We start from the raw sequence: 23,582 nt of genomic DNA, 5'->3' as shown, positions 1-23,582 counted from the left end.
CCTAAGTGTGTAATCTTTGCATCCAACCATTTCTCAGAGAAGATAGTGACATTTGGTCAAAGTGGGATATGAAGGAGTTTAATGTAGGCAAGCAACTGCTTTTTAAGAGTGTGTTTATTAGTCAGATGATAATGGAACAAGAAGTTGGTCTCTGACTCTGCTACATGAGTTTACATGAGTACACTAGCCAGACACAGAAGGCTACCACCACAAGAATGAAACCTGCCCACAACTGCTTCCCATGCTGCTGCCACCTGAAACTCCCATATTATTAGCACTCTCTTCCACACTCTGCTCTCGGGCACCGTACACCTGGGTCTTAGTTTAGAGCCTTGTGATCACAAAAGGGAGGGAGCTGGGATTCATCTCAAGAGCATGTGTTCTAGATTGCATCCCCATGCTCAAGGAGGACCACTAAGTCCCTCCCTTTGTGTGAGGAAATTACTACCCTATGGCATGATCATCTGGTGAAGCTGACATATCCCGGCTGTGTCACCAAACACAAAGTTGACTTCTGTGGTTGCTGGTATTGCTGTAATCCAGCTAGTATCAGGGCTGCAGACCAAGTCAAAGCCACCTGGGTCATCAGGGCAGGTCTAACTGTCCTTTGCAATGCCAACATATCCCAGGCTATCTGTCCTTATGGCTAACCACTATGCTTTGTTTTACAGGAAAATACAGAGTATCTTCTTCAGAGCCATCCAGCTCTTCCTCTGAAAACACTTCCAAGTCATATTCTTTGCTTAACTGAGGCACTGCAAATGCTAAATTATATAACTCTGAAAGGACCTCTGCCCTTTCCAAGACACACACAAAAAGTTCCTGTGAGTCATCAAGAAGTGGACTGCTTCATTTCGACTAAACTGTGCCTTGGTGCATTCTTCTGGAATAATCATTTCTGGTTAATGTGTAAGGCAGGGAAGCTTTGGGATGTGGAATTTTACGGGGACTGCCAATCCCAGAAGAGATGAGAAGATGTTTCAAACTTGGAAGGATTTAAAGGCCTTCAAGTGCTGGAAAAGACACTGGAAGTGAAGAATTCTCAGCCTTTAAGAGGGTGCTTAGCACTATGCAGTACTGAGCCATGAATTGCAGTGCTATACACAGCTGTTGTCCAGTGGTTTTAGTATTTCCCCTATCAACTGTCTGAATGATTCCAAAGGCCTGTGTAGATACACAAGTACCTCATAGCTTCTCTCTTGCCCTCATGTTAGAGTCTGGAAAGGCCATAGGGTATAGAGCTCTCCACTTTCTATTTAAGACTTTCTGGAACCAAAGGTTCACAACTGAGAAGGTCCATTTCAGATCTTCACTTTTGACTTAGATAAAATGAAGACCGTGATGATTCCTGCATGGTCTTCTTTCAGATGGAATGTACTGAAAGCTCCATGTGGCATTCTTTTTTTGAAGAAAAGGAAGCTTTATATCCTTAACCATAACTGTTCCTCCCTTGATATGTAACTTGGTAAGACAGAGATGGTTGCTGCCCTTTACTACAGAGGGGACTGCATTTATTTAATGCATAGTAGTGTTAAATATGCAAGGAGTCTCTTGTGTAAAGTCTGTATGTTTGGGTCTCTTCTCAGAGGAGAATCACACTTGGAGGGCTCAGAGAGTCAACTCTGCAGTGAATATAAACCACCATGTGCCAGGCAGGATGAAAGGTTTTATATAAATTATTGCTCTAATACTACATTTGTGGAATCAGTTATTTCCAAGCCATATACCTTTAAAGGCAGAACTCCTGTCTTAAGCAGAGGGCTATGAGAGATCCTACAAAGTATTTACAGCATGCACAAATATTACAAAACTTAATATAAAATATGATAGATGGAATCATGAAGATTTAGATGTGAGGCCAATATCAAATACTGCTGTCAGGTGGTACAGCCCCAGTTGGTTGTTGGGGAATCAGGCCTATATTTACCAGTGGTGAACCTGTTACCAGGACTTTGGGATGAACCAGGGTGGGAAACTGATGCCTACAGTTACAGGCATGTGTGACGGTTTGGCATGGGCAGGTAGTGATGACTGAAGACAATAAACAAGCATCAATCAAATGTATTATTTATATTGAAAGCAATTTCTTTTTGCATGGAGATGTAGATATAACACTAGAACTAGAACACAATTAGAGATTAAGAAATATTTGAAAATCTAGAATCTCTTTGAACTGTGTGGCCAGTGGAAACTTGAAAGTCAGACCTTCGCACATTATTCCAACCAAAGTTTGCCTTTGGACAGCCATTTGGTCTAACTCTCTGTGGAAGTAGCTTGTGCAACATTGACCTGCTGCAGAACCATCCGCTCCCACTGAATTAGAATAGGCTTTACATAAACTATAAAGTATGAGTCCCTGTAGACAGCACAGTCCCACCACACCTTATCTCTGCAGACATTTCATCTGCGGTTTCACCACACCTCCCAGTTTAGCTAAGCCTGGGTCTTGACTGCATGTGAATGAGAAATCAGGATGTGATGCTGAGCTGTCTGGCACTAAAGGGCCATCTTTGGGTGGATCTTCAAAGGCAAGGTCCTTGCCAGTGTTAGGAAAGCCATGACAATTCATGAAAGAGAAGCAGCTAAGAAATGAACTGTGCCAGTCTTAAAGACTTGGGGCCAAGGCTTCACTTGTATTTATACACACATCAAGATAAAAGGGGAGAGAAGAAAAAGTAGAAGGGAGTGCTGAATGGAGGAAGAAGGGGGAACACAAGGCAGCAACGACACTATACGCCTCCCACCCATGCCTAGGAGCAAGAACAAGGTCTTTGGCACAGGCAAGGTGGGCAGTGGGCTCACCAACAGCTTGCTCCCCTCAGGAGTCTGGCATTTTGGGCAGCTGGCTTTTTTTTTGTCAGCTGGCCCAGTCCTTCCCTTTGTCCTGATCAAAGCCCGAATCCCTCCATTCACCCTCCTTCCCAAAGTCAGGGCTGTCACAGGGCTTGTTTCCTGATGATCGCTGTCATTCATGTACCTCCCGCTGCTTAACTGCAAGGCACTAAGTTAAAGCACATTGTAACAAAAACCTACCAGGTTCACCTAGTCTCTGGAAAGTGTGGGATCTTTTCCTTACTCACCTTTTACAGCATTGGATGAAGCACAGTCACTGCCTTGGCATCTTCCTCTGATTTATTCCAGCTCAGGAAAAATAGTAAAGGAGGGGATTGTGACATACAGTTCTCTGAAGCACAGACCTGCCTTCTCTCACACTCCCTGCTTAGAGTTTTTGCATTGTGACAGTTGCTGAACAACTCTTACATGTGCTTCAAGCCCGGATTTCACCCTTCATTCCTTAAAGACTTTGAGAACCTTCAATACAAACAATGCAAAGAGCCCGGGACCATTTTAACCACACTACAGTGGCCAGTGAAAATCAATGATGTGCCCCAGAACTAGAGTTTACAGGTGTGCAGTTCTGATAGCTTTTCTTTAGACCATGAAGCCAATTATGCTCTTATCTCTGGTGTTTTCATGGCTCAGCAGTCTGGCCAGCATGTTTACTTCTTACACTGTCCCAGGAAACATGTTCAGGCAACAGCTGCATTTTGGAAAAGTCAAGTTAAGCAAGAATAAAAAGTCACCCCTGTGGCCCATGTACAAAGTCCCCAATATGTAAGTGTATTGGGTCTGGCTGAGATGGAGTTAATTCTCCCCATAGCAGCCCTCGTAGTGCTGTTCTCAATACAGTAAGGTATGTCCAACTGTCTGTTTCCTTGTAGCACCTGTGACCTCAGTTTGGTTTTGTTAATCCCATGAGCAGAAGAAATGAGGTCCATTTCTTACAGGCTTGTGTCCCGTACCCACCAGCCTTCTTCCCTTTCCGATCACCCGAGTTTCCATGGTCTTCCTCACATACCCAGCCCTCACATACCTCTGTCCCCCACGATTAGGGCCTCCCTAAACCTCCCCCCCCGACACACAAGTGCTTTCTGCCCATGTAACCTCCCTCACCCGCGCTGCTGCCGGCAGCTGGTAGGAAACCGGGTGTGCTGTGGGGAGGGCAGAGCTGCAGAGGTGATGAATGAAGGTCTAGCTGGGGCTCACCAGGGGCTAGCACGGTCACGTTCTGCCCATCCCTCTCTCGGTGGCAGCTCTAACAACCTCCAACAACCATCAACACTTGACGTATACTTGTTCTTGCAGAGAACTTCTCTGAGGGTTTTGGTCCTCAAGAGCTAACAGGGTTCAGTGCTGTTGAGAAGACATGGGGCTGACAGGCAGACTCACTCAGGGACCGTGTCATTTCCTTAGTACTTTCCCATTAGAAAACCAGGGATAAAGCATACGATACAATCTGCACCAAATCTAGGATCAGTTCTTCTAATTTGCACTCTTCCCGAGTTCTTTTCAGCTTTTTTCCTTGGGATAAGCAGTGCTAGTCCTCCCACGGCCTCTCCTTGGATCACCCCTCCCTTTTTCCCACCTCTTTGCAGGATAACGAACGGCGTACACCTCAGCACGTCGGTCTGTTGGTTTTTTATCGGCACGCTGGCGTCCCGGCGGTGCCGCTGAGCCCTCCGGCCACGCTCCATGTCCGCGTTACCGGGCGGGGAATGGCGGCCTCGGCCCGGCCGCCGCCGGGGCGCTGAGGTAACTCTGGCCCTGGCCTAATGCTCCCCTCCGCTAATTAAACTGGGGAGTGAAAATCAGCCCCAAGGGAAGGGGACGGGGCCGCTGCACCCCGGACAGAAGAGCCGCGGGTGAAAGCCAGCGCTGGCAGGGCGGTTGGCGGGCCCAGGCCGCTCGCTCCCTTCCCTGCGTGGCAGTGCCCCTACCACGGCTGCAGCCATTCCCAGGCGGTAAATAAAACAACCAAAGGAGAGCTTGCAGCGGTTTTTTCCCGCTTGCTGCCGGGCAGGAGCAATCGCTCGAAGCCGTGCTCTCGGGAGAGGGTCCTGGTTGCCCCCCGTTCCAGCGCTGCTGCGAGCGTTGCCCAAATCTTTTAGCCTATGCTGTCCCCAAGGGCAGGCAAGCCAGGGTAGAGAAGAAGGAGTCTGTCGGCAGCCCTCCCTGCGGCAGCGACGGCCAGCCAGCCCTCCAGTGACAGCCTCTGCCTAACTGGGCGTCTGCGGCAGCCAGCCACACTGGGAAGGATGAGGCGTCTTGGTAACAACAAAGAAAATACGCATCCATGAGAACCGACTAGCTCCAGTGCCAGCCTTGGAGGAGGAAACCACCACAGGAGAGCCGGCCCACTGATGCTCTGAAGCGTTAGAAAGAGGGTCCACTGCTTACACCAGCAGAAGATCTGGCAGTGGGGTGGGGGAGCAGAGAGATGTGGGGTTGTTTGTGAGCACCCAAGTCATTTTGATGAACTCTGCACTGCCCCAGAAATCACTGCGGAAATATTTTCTACCCTTCTATGGAGTCTGGGCTACAGATCTTGTTTTGCCCTGGCTGAGTAGGTGAATGAGGCAGGTTCACACCCTTCAATGACACTAGAAAACCCACAAGAGATAGGGCAGGCGCCTTCCTTGAGAGTAACTGCTGTGACAGCTCTTCCTAGGGGACATCCTAAGCTTGGGGCTGGGAACTGGCAAAGCTACACTTGCTTCTCTGCTCAGCCAGTCTGAGCTGTGCCTTTCACAGCTCTTCCCTGTAGCCAAGAGCTACAAGCAATGCTGACAACACTTGGTGGCACCGAAGGATCTTCTGTAGGTTACACAGATCTTTTGCAGAATGTGGTGCCTGCCTTCCCAATGATCCAGGTCTCCAGTCTCCGTTACCTTGGACCACTGTTGCTTCCAGTTCAGTGCTGTGAGATAAAATAAGTGGGTAAGGCAGGCAAGGTATCAGCAGCTGCAAACCCATGCTAGGGTTGCAGGTCTGTAACCCAGCTCCACCACCCATACAGGCCTGGGGCACACAAACAAGACTGATGTTCTGTACTGAAAGCCTGTGGGTGGAGGTTAGAAAGGGATTTGTCGTCCCACAACAGAATCCTCACTTCTCATGCAAGTTAAGCAAAGGACAATTAGAAACACAGTTCTTTGCTTTTAGGAAAACAAATCCCCTAAATGCAAGTTTGAATAGGAAACAAAGACCTACACATGCTTTGGCCACGAGCAAAAACCACCAACACTTCAGCTACTGTTTATATTTGCACACAAAGCAAATTTTTTCCTTCATGCAACACAAGTATAAAAAAAATCTCAGCTACAGTTTCCAAAAAACACTTCTCTAGAGAAATTCCAGATGGGAGGTCAGGCTTATTATAGTCCTCCTCCTGGGGGTTCAGATTTATGGGACCTTCCTAGAACTGACCTGGTATTCAGAGGCACAGACAAAACAAGGTCTCAGGCTGGAAACTAGTTAGTCAATGCTTCTGGGCATCTTCAGTACAGGTCTATTTAAGGAGCCTAAATATAGATTTTAAGAGCCTTAGAAACTCATGCTTTCAATATTCTGCTCCAATGACTGTGGCAAAGCTGCCTTTATTAGACATGATATTTAAGAGAGCCAAGAGAGGCTGTCAGCTACATCCTATAGTGACTGAACACAGAAAGTATATGAGTTCATTGTAATGCAGACACACTGGAGAGAGGAACTATCTAAAACTACAGTGCTTAGCAGCTGACTTTTCCTAAGCTTGCAGCTCATGGGATGAGTAAACTGAACAGTGGTAGAGCCTACACATGTTTTTGGAGTGAGTGGTGACAACTTGCAGTCTTATTCTTGGTGTTCTTTTACTCTAGGGACACCAAAATTGTATGCAGGATAACACTTAATTAGGACTTGCCTGGATCCTGTCTGTCTTTGGCTTCTCTGTCTCACACATTAACTAGCAAGCTGCAACATGTAATTTTATTCATCTTTACAGATCTCCTGTCTTTCATTCCATAAACCAGCGTAATCTATAAGCTTGTCAATTTGGGTGGGAGACTCCTTTGACCCAAAAAGGAGTCCCCTAATCCAGCTGGCAGAAGGTAATAAGATCTGTAACTGCCTGTGGTAAGGTCCAGCCAGATGGCCAAAAATGTTCCAGGAAGTGTTTGTTTTGATTTCATTCTTGATGCAGAGAATAAGAGGGACAGAGTACTAACTTGCTGATTATGCCTTAATTAAATGGATGGTTTGTCCCTACTGACAGGACTGGTGTGAGCACCAGGATGAATCCAAGTGTAAAAACAAATGGAAAACAGCTCCCTGTGTACAACCTACTGCCATGAGAGTGCATTTTCCCTTGGCTGCCATGCCTTGTGACAGGTATCTGATAAATACAAAGATAGCTTCACCCTCTGCGATTATTTACCATTTGCATTCTGAATTCTTTCTGATCTGATATGCAGACAAGAAGAAACTGCTTTTGGAGGAAACCTGGATAACAAAGTTTCAAGTGTGGAAACTGTTAGAGCACTGAAAACAGGGATCTTGGGACATACTAGATAGGTTGCTCCCTGACATCTGCAATAAATTGTAGGGTGTTAACACCTTATCCAGCACCCACCAGTATCACATACCCAGTCTTCATCTTCCTACACTCCCGCCCCTCTCCATGACTTGTGATTTCCAAAGGGATATGAATTTAATGGTAACTGCTACAGATCCAATCCTATAACTGGTGATCTGCTCCAATTTCATCCACTGCCTGCCGAAATCAAGGGAGCTTTAGAGATGTTTAAAAGAACTTTGGGTTATGCCCAGCGAATAGATTTACACTCGAATGTTTGAAAACCTTACATGATTATGCCATCTAGAAAGACAACTAGCTTTAATGTGAAATTATTTCCATGCTAGAGAATTGGCCAAAAATATATAATAGTAGTTTACTATGAATTCTATATAATAGCTCATCAGCTTTTGTAAACCAGCACAGCTCCATGGAAAATGAGTACTGATGTACTGATTTACATAATTATGGATTTGTAGCCTTTAGATTTCTTGAGTAATTTCTACAGGAACATTTCTAGAATCTTAATATCTGTGCTTCTGTGTGACTTTTTCCAGTGTTTTGAGAGGTCCTACCAGTTATTTAATCTACGTTTGAACTGTGGTTGAGAGTAAATGCATGGCCTTTCAGCACTACCACTTGCTATTGGATGAAGAAATGAAACATTCAAAGAATAGACAAGAGAGGCAGGGTATGAACTTTCAGTATGTTCTTTAACTGCCAAGTCCTACAGAGTAAACAGATTGCTGCCAAGATGTTGATAGAGCACGTCATCCATTTGCTGACTGGTCTTCTACAAGTTGTATTCATAGCTTTTCACTGAAAACTGGTGTCTTACGAACTATGGAAAAATACCAGGCTGAGATTTATCCCGCTGCAGCTCTTTATCTTCTAGCCATGATGGAAATGAGGACAATGGTTAAGACAATGGTTCCAGCAATTCCACCAACTGTCATTCCCAGGACGCTCCCATGGACCTGTCTTGACTGACACCTCTCACCAATAAAGAAGAAGGCTTGTCCTGATGGGCACCTGGGAAAATAAAGTACAGATTCACATGGATCAGGACTTTTGTCCTGCTTTATAGGCCCACCTCAAGGTCCTCACACTCACTGTCCTGGATGGGCAGTTCCCATTAGAGCAGTTCATGTCACAACATCCCCACCTTGTTTGGAGGCCTTTTACAACCCCTGGAAGCACCACAGAATGGGGTTTCTTTTCCTCCCCTTATGGCTGCTGGTAGAAACCAGTCACTGCAATGAAGTGTTTTGTTCCTACTGTTCCTTTGCAAACCTAGTGGCTCAGACCTCTGAGGTCTGTAGCTCTGAATATTTATTAGCTGCATCATTTGGTTCAGAAGAAAGTCAAGGCAAGCAGGGAGGAGGTCCGTGGTACCTGCAGCTTGCTTTCCCTTTCACATTCACACAGACTCCGTCATTCTGGCAAGGGTTTGGGTCACACGGGTCTTGCAGATAAGGCAGCCGGTCTTGAATGGGCTCCATATCCTCGGCTGCTCTCTTCTGCCTTTCAAGAATGAGGCCTTCCATGAAAGCAGATTGTTCCCGTTTGACAGGGACTTCAGTGTTATTGAGGTGACTTAGATCTTTTAAAAAAGGAAAGAGAGGAGAAAGACATCAGATAACAGTGAGGGACGCTGTATGTAGTATTCGTCATACCAGGGGCTCACAGGGTGCTTATGGACCAGTGGGTACTCCTTGTCCATTTGCCCTTTACAGAGTTCTTGCTGTACCACACCGAGTTCTGCATATTTAAAGCACAAGATAGAAAATAATACTGAAATTATGGTAACTAGTTAGGTAAATCAGTGGTATTCTGTACTTTGAAAAATTATGCCAAGTGTGGCTGTTCTGTTTGAAAATAAACACCATGAGGAAGGCCTTTTAGTATGTTTAATGCTTAGAAATGGACATAGCTACTGGTTAGGGTGCTTAAAGGTATCTATGAAGTTAATCTTTAGTAAATCATTGCCATTTAGATTCCTCTGAATTCACAATCACTTTAGTCAACATCACCCACCTGAAGCTAAGACACAGAACTGCTTTTAAAAACTGATACCCATTAGAAGAGAAGATGACTCAGAGACAGGTGGCAATAGTTACTTGAATGTATGAAAAGAGATGGAAAAGGTCACCGATTTCTTTTTGTAAGGAGAATCAGGAAGAAGGTCTTTACCATTAAATTCTGCAAAAATAATCAAGTCATCATTTTTCAGGAAGCTTCTCCGTCTCATCTGTCTGTGGGATATGAAGTTAGTCCACCCCCATGATACACTTCTATAACAATTGCACGAGGCATCAAATTTTCCAGCAATTGATGGTTTCTCCCATATTAAGGTTCCATTAGCATCTGCAAAGAGAATATGAGTGATGAATAAGAACCACAAAGTTCTGCAGCTGGAAGTATGACATGACTTTTTTCTGCATTACAGTGTTAAAGAGGATTTATGCTGTAAAATCAAGTTCAGAGCTGAAATGCCCAAACTAATCACAGAGGAATGACAAATTATGGGTGCCAGCAGATCCTTAGATGTGGTCTGCATGAGGACTCCTAGTCTATGAGGGCACTGAAATTCCACAAATCCCCTTTCATTGAGGACTAGCCAAATTCAAGTTACCTCCTTGTTGTCACCAGCTAAGAGCAACCTCCTGTGTAAGGACACTCCCTCATCAGTTTTTAAGTACCTGTCGTTTAAAGTGTCACAGATTTTGTTCATTGCTATGGTTCTGTTAAACACAGTCATACCTAAGGTTTAAAACCTCCTACTGAAAGAGTGTGTACTAAACTTCCACTGGAAAAAGTAAAGAGGGATGGAGATTCAACTCTAGTATTTTATTCTGTACCAAACCCAGTATTGTCCTGTTGTTCTTATTTCTTTAAATTAACACATCCATGGAAAATCCTAGGGCTGGATGTGGAACTACAGTGTTACATGCTACATAAGCCTGGAGTTAAAAGGTAGTCCCTTTCATAATCTGCAGTGTACACCCAGCCAAGCAAGACAGGCTTCAAATGCTGCAAACTGATCTCACAGGTGTTTTCAATTCTGTTTTTTTCTTAAATACAGCTACAGAGTGAACGTTGTGCATTCAGACCATGTATGTTCAAGTTAACCAAGCCTCCAAAATGCAGTTTTAACTTAAATTATTGCTGATTTAGTAAGGGAATACAGCACCCTGCTGGCATTGCACCATCCTGTGGTGATATGTCACCTACCATAATGGGCAAACCACAGGTAGAATGGGAATTGCCAGCTCTTAGGAGAACTCTGTATTTAGAGTCAAACTCAGATATCCCAGGGATTGTTCATAATAACACCAACCTTCTATGCGTCACTTTCCACATGAGATGATCTTTCACAGACAGGAATTCTGAGTCATACACAGGAAAGTGTCCCAGATTGGGAAATGTAGCCAAAATTGCCAAACTCTGAGCCCTACACTCAGCCCTCTGACTCAGATTCCTTGGTTTTCATTTTCATCATTCCTCCAGGCAGACCCCACTTACCTGAGCTAACATGGTCTTTGCTTGTGGTGAAGCTTTTGCTTGAGGACATCCTTTTCAAGACGTCGGGGTCCTGGTCCAGCACTGTGAGTACAGCTTGGCGGTTCAGAGCTGGCCACTCCAGAACACCATCGTTCTCGCCACTGCACAAGTGAAAGGCAACCCGAGTGTAGCCACTGATTCTGGAGTGGGGATGCAAACTTATGCCAAACCCATAACCCTCGGGGCTATAAAAGCGGGGGCTTTGAATAACATCACTTGATGTGTTTTTGAGGATTTGGCTGAAATTCCGAATGACCCACACAGCTGTGGGACAGGGGGTCTCTGTCAGTGTGACATCATCGATGGCAATCCCACCAGTTGAAGAGCTGGAGTTGCCCTTTAGTCCTTGGAAGAGGTAACGGAACTTCTTCTGAGCGTTGAGGGTTACGTGGGCAATTTTCCAGTTATAGTCATTATCGGCTTTGGTAAAAGGAAAGCAAAACATTGCCATCAGCATGACTAGTGATGTTATGAAGCAGCTTATTCCTAGCCACCCATTCCAGCTGCATTTTTAGACAACTAGACCTCTCACAGAGTCCTGAAGGCTAGAGATCTTAAGCTGGTATAGTGATTATAATATACTCACATTGCATTATCAGCTAAATGCTTTGGACACATTGTATTAGGAACCCAAAGTGGGAACTCAGTTCACATTTTCAAAACTACATATGTTTTTATATTTCCAACCATATAAAAATCAGGCTGGGATTCTTACTGATTGCAGATGAGCACAGGTATTTACATCTGAACAGCTCACTGTTAGATCATATAACAGCCGGTGGAGATGTAGTCAATTATCTCCAGTAGAGTTTGGGGTCCCACACACTCACCAAGTGTAACATAACATTATTAGGAACATGGTGAATTCTGCTGTGGAACACCTAAATTACATTATTACAACCCGCAGTTTCACTGCTAAATGTCCTCACGTAATACCAAAATCCTTAGCCGGATTGCAAGATATTCTGGTAGCTTTGGGAAAATCTTTTGATTTCTGAGCCAGTCCACTGCATTCATGGACTCAGTAAGACAACTTTTCCTCCCCTAATATTCTCCATATTCCTCATATTTCCAGAATTACCTTGAAAGGTTTGAATTTTCCTCATCTTGCGAACATTTCCAGTGCCATCATCCTCCTTAAGCCAGATGATCAGCTTGTCAGAAAGGCTTCCTGTGATCTTATAGAAGAACTGGAGGCACTGCTGAGTTCTCTTTGGATAAAGGATTCGAGACTCTAGGACTGCCACCTCATCTGCCTTGGCAGAGCTGGTGTTGAAGTACATGAAATAGCCAGCATCTGTGAAGAAAGTGCAGAGTGTCACTGTCTCTTTCCAGATTTCCTACTAGTTGCGTGGTGAAAATTTGTCATTTCAACTCCACTCTTTTAGTAGGCATAAGTACAGTGCTTAACATGAATAGTAGAGGAAATGGTATGTGATAACCATCCAAGACAGACCAGGATAAGAACAGGACTAGTAGTTGAGCGTAGATATGGAACTCATTGCGGGCAGTTTATGTTAGTTCTGCATTAGTTAGTTTGAAAGTAGGATGCCTCAGCAATGTCAGAGATAGGAGAGAGAGGATTCAGTGCTGACTGCAAGTAACTAGTAGACATAGGTTTTTTCCTGATTTATACTGAAGATAATCTAAAGATGAGAGCTTAGAGATCATATTCTATATTACCTTGTAAAGAGTAAGATAATTTCTTTTCAGTGATAAAGATAATAAAAAAGGGTTGGACATAAAACTAGCAGTGTCCTGACCTTGAACATGAAGAAGCTCCTTTTTTACAGCTTGCCCGAAGACATTTCAAAACTCAGCTTCTCAGTTTGGGGAAATTATTTAAGAATTCCTGCCCTTTTAGTTTAATTTCCCACTAACATTTTCTGAAGCATTCTTTACTTTAGATTTGAAGTGTCTACCTTTATCCTTATATTTACAAGGGATTCACCATTTGCACACATATCTTATCTTGGTGTCACATGAACTTGTCAAGCCTTATCTGTATTCTGTTGCTTTTTAGTTATTCATTATCATCTATGATTAAATTAACAAGTGAAATTCTTTTAGCTATTGTGTGAAAGCTTCCACTGTTGGGGGCTGGTTCCTTGGACTCTTGTCCAAGCTAACGTCTAGGGCATCATCAATTAAACCTACAGCTCCATAAACACAGTACAGCCCCCTGCATGGTTAGTGGAGCTGTTCCAGCTGTTTATCATGTTCGCTCTAACCATGTCAGGGGAATATTCTCCATTACCTCCCACACGGTAGCAATGCTTTGAACTCATACCCATAGAAACCTTGCCAAAGATACCCAATTGCTTTATGCACACGTATGACACTTCACCCTAAGTTAAATTTATGTTAAATTTAAGTGTGTTAAATACAAGTATGATCACTGTTGCTCCAAGTGAGAAACAGGGTTGTGAGCCTTATTAAGGTGGCTTACTTTGTTGTTGAACTTATTACGGTATCAAACCCCCAGATGGTCTAGACTCTACCTCCTTTTAGATAAGAAAGTCAAGTAGAGGCAACATTAAGCATCTATGGCAATTAGAATATGGCCTTAGCAGTCTTCAGCATAAGGATACAGGGGTCAAATCCAGAGCCAGGCTGCGAGCTCCTCTCTAAATGTTAGGCTGTACTTTTCCTCCTTCAGTTTAGTCAGTAATAAGTCAAAAACCCAAGACGTCAAAACTGTTTGGGCAAAATATGATCCATCAGTGTTAGAAACCTAAAATTTGCCCCCACTTGAGATGACTGCAGAACCAGTTTTCCAAAAATGTCTAAATTCCTGGTGAGTCAATGACCCTTTGAAGGAGTCCAAGGGGAGAGGCACTCCCTACTCATGCAATTCATTTAGACACCCTGCAGATCCAGAGACACCTACCCCTCTCCATTAACTCTTCAGATAAAGTTGATACTTATTTTGTACCGAGTCACTAGATGTTAAAGCATAAGTGCAGGCTAAGTGCTTACTTCAGACAGGTTGGATTTTGCCTGATCATCTCAAACAAGTCAGCTGAATTATCTTTTAGTTACAGTTATACTATATGGGGGAAAAAAAGGAGAGAAAGGATTAAAAAATGCAGATGAGGGTTAGGAGCATGTACTTCTAGAAGCTGTCAGGTGGTTTTCTTGAGTTATATTGCATTCTTGGACCTGATCAACAAGTACCAGCATTATAAGAGGTTGAGGATTTGTTCTTTCCAGGGAGTGGATCACATAAGGGGAATAGTCTACTCCTGAGTGCAAGTCAAATTTTTCCTTTATGAAAGAGTAACAAAGCACAACTGAATGTGCTTTAGGCCAGGATTCCTCCACTCTGTACTTAGGCAAAATTTACTACAGAATTCACTTTTTTTTGGAAGTCTGTAGTAGTTTACCCTGTCTAAATAATGACAAATCAGGCCCTTGCTTTTCAGAACTGACTGTTGAGATTTAATCTTTATTCTCACTTGTAAGCTAGCACCCTGCAACTGACTGGGGCTGACTCCACACTTTCTGAGATTTTCTTCCTTTGAAAAATGGCAAAATTACCATGTGAAAAAGAAAATTATCCCTAAACTCCTATCATAAAATACTTTGCAACTTTCTTCTACCTCCAGAACCAGCTTAACTTAACATTCGCTTTGCAAACACAACATTTATGAGTGGCTAAGAGTGCCGTTTCATTCTTATCATGGGGTAACATAACTCTTACTCATACTTTGGAAGTTGCAGTAAATCCTTTTCCAGGTTATAATTCAAAGGCCTCTAGTTAACATTGTTCTTTGTCCCCTTTTATCTTGCTGGTGTGAACATTCCACCATGTTCAAAAAGCTTAATGAGAGCCCAAGTGCAACTATAAACTCACACTCACAGAACCAAGACACGTGAAAAGTAAGGCTTTTTGCTTAACTAGAAACATTATAACTCTGATGTTTGCTGGGTAGTGTCTTAAATATGGTCATTTAATCCCGTGTTTTCAGAGTAGCCAGTGCTGGGTTTTCTCATGGGTTGACTACAATGACAGGTTCAGCGAAGTTGTTAAAGACACTGTATTTAAAGCACACAGACCAGTACAGGCATGCACAAGGGACCGTTACTCCAGCTAACCCCTTTTCCATAGGGAAGTGTTCTGTTACTTCGTTTTACCTCTACAGCGCCCAGAAAGTGTGTGGTCTTCCTGCCCTGTAGCACTGCTCTGTTGATGGACCCAGTCTAGATCATCTCTGGCGCCCTGAATCATGCCGCAGATATTTTCAAACTCAAAAGAACACTGGTCCAAAAAAGTGTGAGTTGAAGCTGAAAAAAAATGCACACATGGTTACCTCCAAAGAAGTATCTCATTAAAATTTCTGCTCTAATTTTGGGGGGTTTTGTTTACACTAGTATGGTCATCATGTAGAGAAGACAACTGACAGCAGATGTGAGCCCAAAGACTCAAAAGAGGAAATATTTGATTCCTGGAGGGATTCCCTGCATAAAGATAACAACATCTGACCACTTTGCAGAAGGTTAACAAACTCCTACACGGCAGCTGAAACACGGTGACTGATGGTGGTGGTCTTTGTGCCTGCTTGTAAGCCTTGGAGAGACAAGTCCCTTTGTGAATAGTGGTGGTCGTGTATTTAACCATTCCTCGGCTGGAGTTTATTGTTCTTCATGGCTCACTTCTCTGCTTGATGAGCATGAGCACTGTTCTTCCACTTCAAACAAAGTCTAACCAGTCACCTTAGGCCAGTTCAGCTGAGTTTGCCTGCAAGTAGATGCTTCTGTTGGCAGATCCATGGGGACAATAACTTCTCACTACAATCACATGTAGTGGTAACATCTTCAACCGGCTTAGCAACCAACTACTGTGTTGGACTGTAGACTTAGCCAAGCTCAGGTGCAAAATAACCTAATTAAAACCAAATGTTAGTCAAAGAGGATAAAGTACTGTTGCATTCATCTTACAAAAGCACAATGAAGCTGTCCACACACCAGCAGAACATAACCACATGTCTGAACCCCTAGGAGCAATGTGGAAGAAAAGATGTGAATGGATTGACTTTCATTGACTAATTGGAGTTTTGGAAAAGTAATGACAGTTAACAGAGCCAAAGAGAGGGATGAGAAGGGAATAAACAGTTTGGGTCTTTACAGCACGGGTTGTCTCCCATACCTCCTCAAGAGCACCTGAGAAGAGTTTTTGTGGTTTTAGAGACGTTAGAGAGGTGAACCAGCCAGGCTCAAGTATAAACAAAGAAACAGTTTGCCACAGTTAAATTATGACTTACTGCAGTTATACATGCGATTCAGTCTTTCCAGGTCAATGGCACTGATGTCTAGACGTTGCCCAATTATGTTATCAAATTCTGGTATCTTCGCTGTGATTGTGGGCTTGCTTTCATTTTTGTTAAATGAAAATGGTTCATAGTGCATCAATGATTCGTAGTCATACGGGGTGTTCAGATCAGTGATGAAGCTGTCATTGTACTTCAGAAAATTGTGCTCTTGTCCTGGTAAAAGAACAGAAAAGACCTTCATTTTTAGAGACTGGAAAGGAAACAGCTTTAGCACGACCCCTCGGATACAGTTTTCTGAGGCAGAATTGATATACCTGAAAGAAATTACTTTACAAAATATTCAAATTTAGCAAGATTTTTTTTATGAAGCCATTTGAACAACAAAGTAGTGTCTTCAGATTCCAGTTCTGCACCCTCACATGTGACTTCAGTAAGTTCAAAATCAAATATCAATGAGCTGTAAAGAATGGGATATATAGGAGGTCAGATTAGATGGTCTAAGAGTAAGCATCCTGAAGGATTAAATTTAAGGATTAATGTACTCCATTCCAGAGCCTGTGAATATTGATGCAAATGTTTACCAGGATATTAGATCATATATGGGCAAGGAAAGGCCCTGGAGCCCTCCGCTCATTAAGCGGACAGGTATGAGATTCCTGGAGTGCCTCCAGGTTCTGTTCTTCTTTGAAGCAAAGAATACATTAGGAATCGGGGTGGGGGGGAAGATGTTTTTACCCTAGGTTGAAAATATTGCTATGATATTTTTATTGAAATGTCTTTTGGAAACATGCTTCTCAGGGTTTCTTGGTGAAATAATTTGTCCTTACAGGAAGTTTTTCTTTATGAAGGTGTCTGCTAGGGCAGAGAGAGGGAACCGTTTCATATACTTTGGTATGGAAGTAAAGAGAGATTACCAGCATCTCCAACTACAAAAAATATTTTTTGTATTTGGCAAAATACAAATATTCAGAATTTCAGAATATTTGGCATTCTTTCTCTAAGAAGAAACAGCACATGACTGTGCTGGTGGATAATTACAGTTTCTCTGTGTAAAGACTGCCCTTCCCTTCTGCAAGTCCATTCTGGGCCCAAAGGTCTTCAGTCCAAGGCTTGAGATTGTATAAGAGCTCGGGATTTTACAGATACTCAGATTACACCTTTTATCAAAAAGGGTGAGAATCTTGATAATTAAGTGCTATCACTTTTTATAGCTGGGGAAAAAATCTTGGCAGGACACAGGCATGTGTAATGATGCTGGCTTTTAAGATCATTGCCAGGCAAAGGGTAACTTCTATGCGTTTTTAAAAGAAATAAACCATACAGCAAGGTGGCAATTTAATTAAGCTGTCTTGTGTGTTTTCTCTGAAACCTAATAGGCTTATTAGCTTTTCTGTCAACAGCAACATGAATAGGGGATCTCTTCTCTTACCAGCCAGCTATCTGCATTGCAGTTTATGGAAATGCATTATGGCAAAAACTGCTACCATGCTATTAAATTCGGGGTTGCAGATCACTAATGCAGGAACAGATGTGCACAAACGCACACACAGAGCACAATCTTATCAACCTTATTTCCCTTTAGAGAAGCAGACATCTTTCAAATGGCTTCAGGAGAAGTTTTCTACTTAACAAATTTGCTTAACTGGAAAATGGGATTTTATAGTATGGATAGAAACCTACAGAATATAGGAAATGGCTGTAATGATATCAGACCAGCCCCAGGACTCCATTCAGAATAACATCACACTAAAGTCCAACATCTGTATCATTTTTCTGGTGTTCCAAGTTTGTGGCTACTGAATACAACACAGATAAGTTGAGAGGATTCAATGATATATTTTCTGGAGAACAAAAAAAAAAAAAAAAAAAAAAAAAAAAAAAAAAAAAATTGCACAGAGACCTGTCACTGTTTTGTCGAGCTTTTCCATACCTCTGTACATCATGGAGCTCACAATAGTACATTATAAGTACATTGTAAGACTTCTTACTTTGTAGGTGGTTAGTTACAATGCACAGCAAAAAGGGCCCCAAAGGTCAGAGTCTAGATACTATTATCATCATCATCTTCATCACCGTGATTCAGGATAAGACCAAGTTAGTAATAAGGTGAATTGTTTTTAGTGCTGTTCCTAAGAATAAAAATAATGGTCTGCAAAATCAATATCCACATCCCATCTACTACTCAGCCTCCCCAAAAGACACTGCGAATTACAGGGTAGAGGCAAGTAGTAACGTGCAAGGCCGTTCAACCTGGAGCAATTCAAACTATCAGATACTGCTCTTAGAGATCAGCAGAAATTGCTTGTACCAGCAGTTCTTATCTATCGAAAAGAGAACACAGCATTCCCTGAATCTTGTTCCTTTCTGATGACTATTTTTTCATGTATTTTTCACTTATTTGCAAAGATGGTGATTGCACAACCCTGGAGACCGAAGTGATCAGTTTGTCCACACAGAGCATGAGCAATGGCAGAGCAACTTTGCTGCATTGGCACCATCACTGGCATCGCAAAGCACCACCATGGGGAACAAGGGTTTACACTTATCTTTGCTAGCATGCCTTTCAGAACTTGTTAGAGACTCCCATTCACTCTTTTTCAAATAAGCAACCATGAAGTAGTACAGAACCAGACCTCACAGGAGACAGCTGGAGAAACTGCCTAGGGAGCAGGGGGACTGTGGAGAGTTTGCTGAAACTCATAAAGCCACTGTATCTGATGATACTAAACCTGAAGGCAAGAACCTGCAAAGACACACCGGGCAGGAGAGAGCAGGACAGAGCTCTATTTTATGTGTCACATCTGATCTAATCACTTTGAACCTTCTTCATGTACAAAGTAAATCTTTCCAGCTTCAGGAAAGCCTGAATCTCTGAGTGTAAAAACCTTTCAGATTTTGAGAGGACCTTTGATTAAAGAAGAGCCACCTCAAAGCTTACCATCCCAGTAAGTTTTTACATTTACATTACATGGCAAGAGAAAACAGACTCCTACAGAGGGGAAATGATTTGTTCAAAATCAGAGAGCAGACTAGTCCTGGAGCCAAGGGAAAATAAAGTCCTCTGACTTCCAAGCAGGGCCTCGCTTTTCTGGCCTTAGACAGTCTCTGGTCTTTGACCAGAGAAGTTGTATCAAAATCCTGCTACATCTACAGATTGATTTACAGTGGTCTCAGGTGTGGCCCTGTGTTTCTAAAATCATATATTTAAGAAGGTCTTAAAATCTAGAAGGGAAAATAAGATACTGATGAATCTGCACTTTATAAAATCTGACTTGAAGGTCAAAACGCACCTGCAATAATTTCATCCCACCAGATTGTCACGTAGTCATCCCGGTCCATCCTCGACTGCTCATGGTAAAATCCTAAAGCATGCAGGATCTCGTGTTCCACAATTGCTCTGTAGTCACACCCTGCCCCAATAGAGAGGGTCTGTCCAGTCTGCAGGTCCCCCACCATGGACCAACACCTGAGAAAGAGAGTGATCTTACTGTCTGTTAAGTAGAGTTTTCTTCTCTGTATTTAAGTTCTCAGTCTGCTCACTGGCTTTAAAGTAATATCAAAAAAGGTTTAAATATAAAAGGAGTAACATAAATCATTATTTAGATGCTGACCAGATGCCTTGATACTCTACAAATACTCTACTCTGAAAGCAGACTAAGCCCCAAAAACATACTCGCCATCACTTGCATGAGGCCAGCATTTTACTTACCCTCTACGTTAGACAAGCTCATCCCTGATTTTTGATATCCACAGATGTTTAGTCCTATATCAGCTGTCATTTTGGCAAGAAATGTGCCCAGAAACATAATACATACATAGAAGCAGTAAACTCATCAAGACAGACTGAGCTTTTTTGCAATCACTTGGAATAGAGAAAAGATCGAGGAGCATTTAGAATAGCAGCATTTGGTGGTTTTTAACGCAACTATGCAATGCATTGGCCATAAGTGTGAAATTATATTTTTCTGTGAAGGCCCAGCCCCTCATCCATGACTCAGCAGAAGCTGATGATGACTGAGGAGGGAAAGAGCTCCTCAGCCAATTCACTGGCAACTTTTTGGGGTAGCCCAAGGGTGATGTGAGAGGCAACTGCTAAAGAGGATCTGCTTGGACTGTAGCTTCATTTGCACATCACAAAGCAGTGGGTCGAGTTTGTTGAAGGAGCCCTGAACACACTAGTGTGGGTACTGAAAACAAAGAGCTTGGGCCTATCGTCTTTTGAATAGCTGCTACCAGGGAGTTTCCAGTACCAACTTGTCAAATGTCATGGTGCTTGCAGTCTTGTAAGAGAAGTGTCATAGGACATTACCCAAGGAAGAGCTGAGAGCAGAAATATCAGTGCCTATAGGCCTTTATGAAGTTCTGGGAGAGCGAGAAATATTCACAGCTGATACAGTGAGAAGATTGTTGTGCTTTTTTAGATGTTCTTTCAAAACATGTTTAGATGTAGGAAATAAAATAAATCTTTCCAGTTCCTGAAAACCAGAATCTCTGAGTATAAAACCCTTTCAGATTTTGAGAGAACCTTTCATTAAAGAAGAGCCATGTCAAAACAATAGCAATATTACAATAAACTGGCTTTCCACAGCTTTTTTTGACCTGTCTTCCAAAGATTTCAAAACCTAAATTCTGGCTATTCACATCCTTGGTAAGTTAAGAGGATGTACATGAGGGTTGTTTCACCCACCACTGAAATGGAAGACAACCCTAGGTAGGAAAATGGAAGGAGCTGATGAAAACCCAGCAATGCTGGGATTCATCTCATCAAAGAGTAGCCATCCAAACATCAGATGCCTATTCCAAATTCATCATCTAAATATCCTCTGCAGTCAGTAGAGGGAGGCAGCTGCTTGCAAGCTTTGTGTCTACGAAGGTAAGATGGGCTGCTTTGTCGGTGGCCTCTTTTTCTCTGCTAACAAACTTAGACTAAACTTTTCGACTGCTGAAGTCAAATGGAATGAATTCCCAGCTGATTCTACACAGAAAAAATAAACAGAAATTGATATAACCCTTACCCGCTTTCTTTTTTAAAGAATATGTAGGTTCTCTCTCCTTCATATGGCTTGAAATCAATGCAAGACTTAAGACGGAACATTTCAAACGCCTGGAGAATTACTCCTTTGGCATTCAGATCTGGAAAACATGCATCAGGAAAACACCTTTAACACACTGCAGATCATTCACCCTGGAGAGGTAAGGTATGCACAAAGACATACACATAGGACCAAAGGAAAAATGATTGAAAAAAAATATTATTGAATTTGATAAAATTGTGATTTTTTTAATGATAGCTGTAGAAGAAAAAAAATGTTTTTGATATAAAGAAGCCGTCTAGTTTTTAGTGAATTTTAATGTGAGAGAACCAGTTCTGAAAAAGGCAAATTTTTTATCACAGTGACTCTAGTGCAAATAAGGATTGGAGCTAAAATCTGAATAAAGTATCTGCATTACCTAGGTTATCACCCAGAATATAGGGAATGGGGAACTTCCATCTGTAGGTCTCATTTCTTAGGGCATTTCGCTGATTTTTCTGAAAAGGGAATTAACAGCTGGTGATGCATCTGCTGTGGGGAGATGGGATGATTTGTACCAAAAATACAATTAGGACAAGTGATAGATATAAAGTTTTTAATTACTTACAGGGAGCATGATATCACCCTGAAAGAGGTCCAGTCCAGCAGCTGAAAAGTAATTTAATGAAAGATAATGTAAATGAAACATCAAATATCAAATGTATTTCACCTCATACACCATATTGAGCCTAGTTATACAAAATTAATGTCCTTGGGCATTTACAGAAAATAAAGAAGGACCAGCCTCTTTACACTGAAATATAGGGACAGGCCTAAAGGTAACAGCTATTTCTACTCAATATTTACTACTCAGCAATGTCTGCATTTTTGGTGACAGAAATCTGGTGGCCATCATTATCAAAGTCTAGTTTGATAACCTCTTGCTTGCTATCTGGCAGTGGCAACAGTCACACAGTGAGACAGTGCTCTAGAGAATATAATAATATTGAGTAATGCATCAGGAAGAATATTGTACAGTGCACCATCAAAGGATATATGGAAATTTGCATTACAGGGAATAAAAAAAAATAGAGGAAGACAGTACAGTGTGTTGTGTCTTTTCCATTTGATTTCCTTACCACTTACATAGCTCAATAAACATCTAAGCTATTTTATACTTTGTAAAACTTTATAAAAATCATATAGAGATGGGGGGGAAATGCTGGTGGGACTCCAGAGCCTTTCCAATTGATACAGCGTGTTACTGCCTTAACACCATGGGTCTGTCCAAACTTCAGAAGTGAAAGACATCTGCATCCCTTGTTTACATAGGGTTACAGTCCTAGGATAGATTAATGTGTCATAGCCAGAGGAAGGTAATTCAGAGCTCACTTAATTATATTTCTCTTGTTACCATGAACTACCTGACCATCAGTCACTCACATCTTTTTTACAATACTGAAAATGCAGCACTTTGCTAACAATTTTTCAGGCCTTATGAGAATTTAGACATGAACTCACCTAAGTTTATGTCTGGAATGTCTTTGATTATCTCACCAGCATCATATTCTGCTGCTGCAAGACAGGCAAAACATTATGTTCACATGTGGTGGCACACAGCAAGCAGAAGAAAATGCTTCAAAACTCAAAACAGCACACAAAGCACTTACCAGCTTCACTGGAGAGGTGCCTGACCTGAAAGAGAATAAAATATAACCAGTATAAGGTATGAGATGTCTCTGGACTGAGAGGAGCCTTTAGAAATCAGATTTCTACTTACAGAGACTGGAGTACCATAGACATAACAGAATAGAAGTGCTAGGCAGAGTGGGAAGATGCTGGAGCCCATTTTTACAATGGAAAAAGAAGCTGGTCCCTCTCATCTCTTGCAATATATAGGGCACGCTGCTGAGCTTTCCACAGAGCATCAGCCAACCAGCTTTGAACTTTCCACCTTCGTAACACTATTATAACAGCAAGATTTTCCTCCTAAATGGCACATGATGGCATTGTTGTTATCAATTACCTAAGTCCACTTTGGAGGAATGTTGCAGAGAAGAATGTGATAACTTCATGTCTTTAGTGCAGCTGGTGAAAGGCCTACCCAGACTTCGTGTAAGATCTCAATCTGGTGAAAAGTTGCTGACTCCTTCCACTGTGCTTGTTAACTGTCAGCATTACGATCTCAGCTGCACAGGAGGAAAGCCACATGCTTAAGCAGAATTATTCTGGGTTTATAGCACTCCAGTGACATTAGATTTTGTCCCAGTGCTGTTCTCAATTAATAATTAACATCACATTGTAAAGATTAGAGATAAAAGAGATATGATTATGAATGCC

The 23,582-nt window shown here is 42.3% G+C and overlaps 2 protein-coding genes across 2 annotated transcripts in view; one reads left to right on the top strand and one right to left on the bottom strand.

The window, feature by feature from the left end:
- ADGRF5 (adhesion G protein-coupled receptor F5) overlaps positions 1-2,064 on the top strand; it is a 28,331-nt gene extending 26,267 nt beyond the window's left edge. Inside the window, 1 exon segment of the mRNA XM_030037733.2 lies at positions 672-2,064. Coding sequence (XP_029893593.1) covers positions 672-751 — 80 coding nt within the window. The 3' untranslated portion in view covers positions 752-2,064.
- A 4,551-nt stretch (positions 2,065-6,615) lies between these two features.
- LOC115351123 (meprin A subunit alpha-like) lies at positions 6,616-23,091 on the bottom strand. Its single transcript, XM_030037537.2, has 14 exons — positions 23,023-23,091; positions 22,913-22,937; positions 22,764-22,817; positions 21,871-21,911; positions 21,682-21,760; positions 21,246-21,363; positions 19,521-19,696; positions 16,222-16,443; positions 15,095-15,244; positions 12,039-12,254; positions 10,919-11,377; positions 9,587-9,760; positions 8,789-8,996; positions 6,616-8,425 (listed from the first exon to the last, which is right to left on the bottom strand). Exons 1-14 carry the CDS (start codon positions 23,089-23,091, stop codon positions 8,278-8,280), a joined length of 2,139 nt encoding a protein of 712 aa, XP_029893397.1. The 3' UTR covers positions 6,616-8,277.
- Positions 23,092-23,582: the final 491 nt, after the last annotated feature.

The sequence above is a fragment of the Aquila chrysaetos genome, chromosome 15 (assembly GCF_900496995.4).
Source record: "Aquila chrysaetos chrysaetos chromosome 15, bAquChr1.4, whole genome shotgun sequence".
Taxonomy (NCBI): domain Eukaryota; kingdom Metazoa; phylum Chordata; class Aves; order Accipitriformes; family Accipitridae; genus Aquila; species Aquila chrysaetos.
This window is presented reverse-complemented; position numbering and strand designations above follow the sequence as displayed.

Coding starts and splice junctions, on each gene's coding strand:
- LOC115351123 (XM_030037537.2), bottom strand. CDS start 23,091: ATGGGCTCCAGCATCTTCCCACTCTGCCTAGCACTTCTATTCTGTTAT. Junction 11,378..12,038: donor GAAAATTCAAACCTTTCAAG/GTAATTCTGGAA, acceptor CTTTTACCAAAG/CCGATAATGACTATAACTGG. Junction 8,426..8,788: donor AAAGGGAAAGCAAGCTGCAG/GTACCACGGACC, acceptor TTATTTTCCCAG/GTGCCCATCAGGACAAGCCT.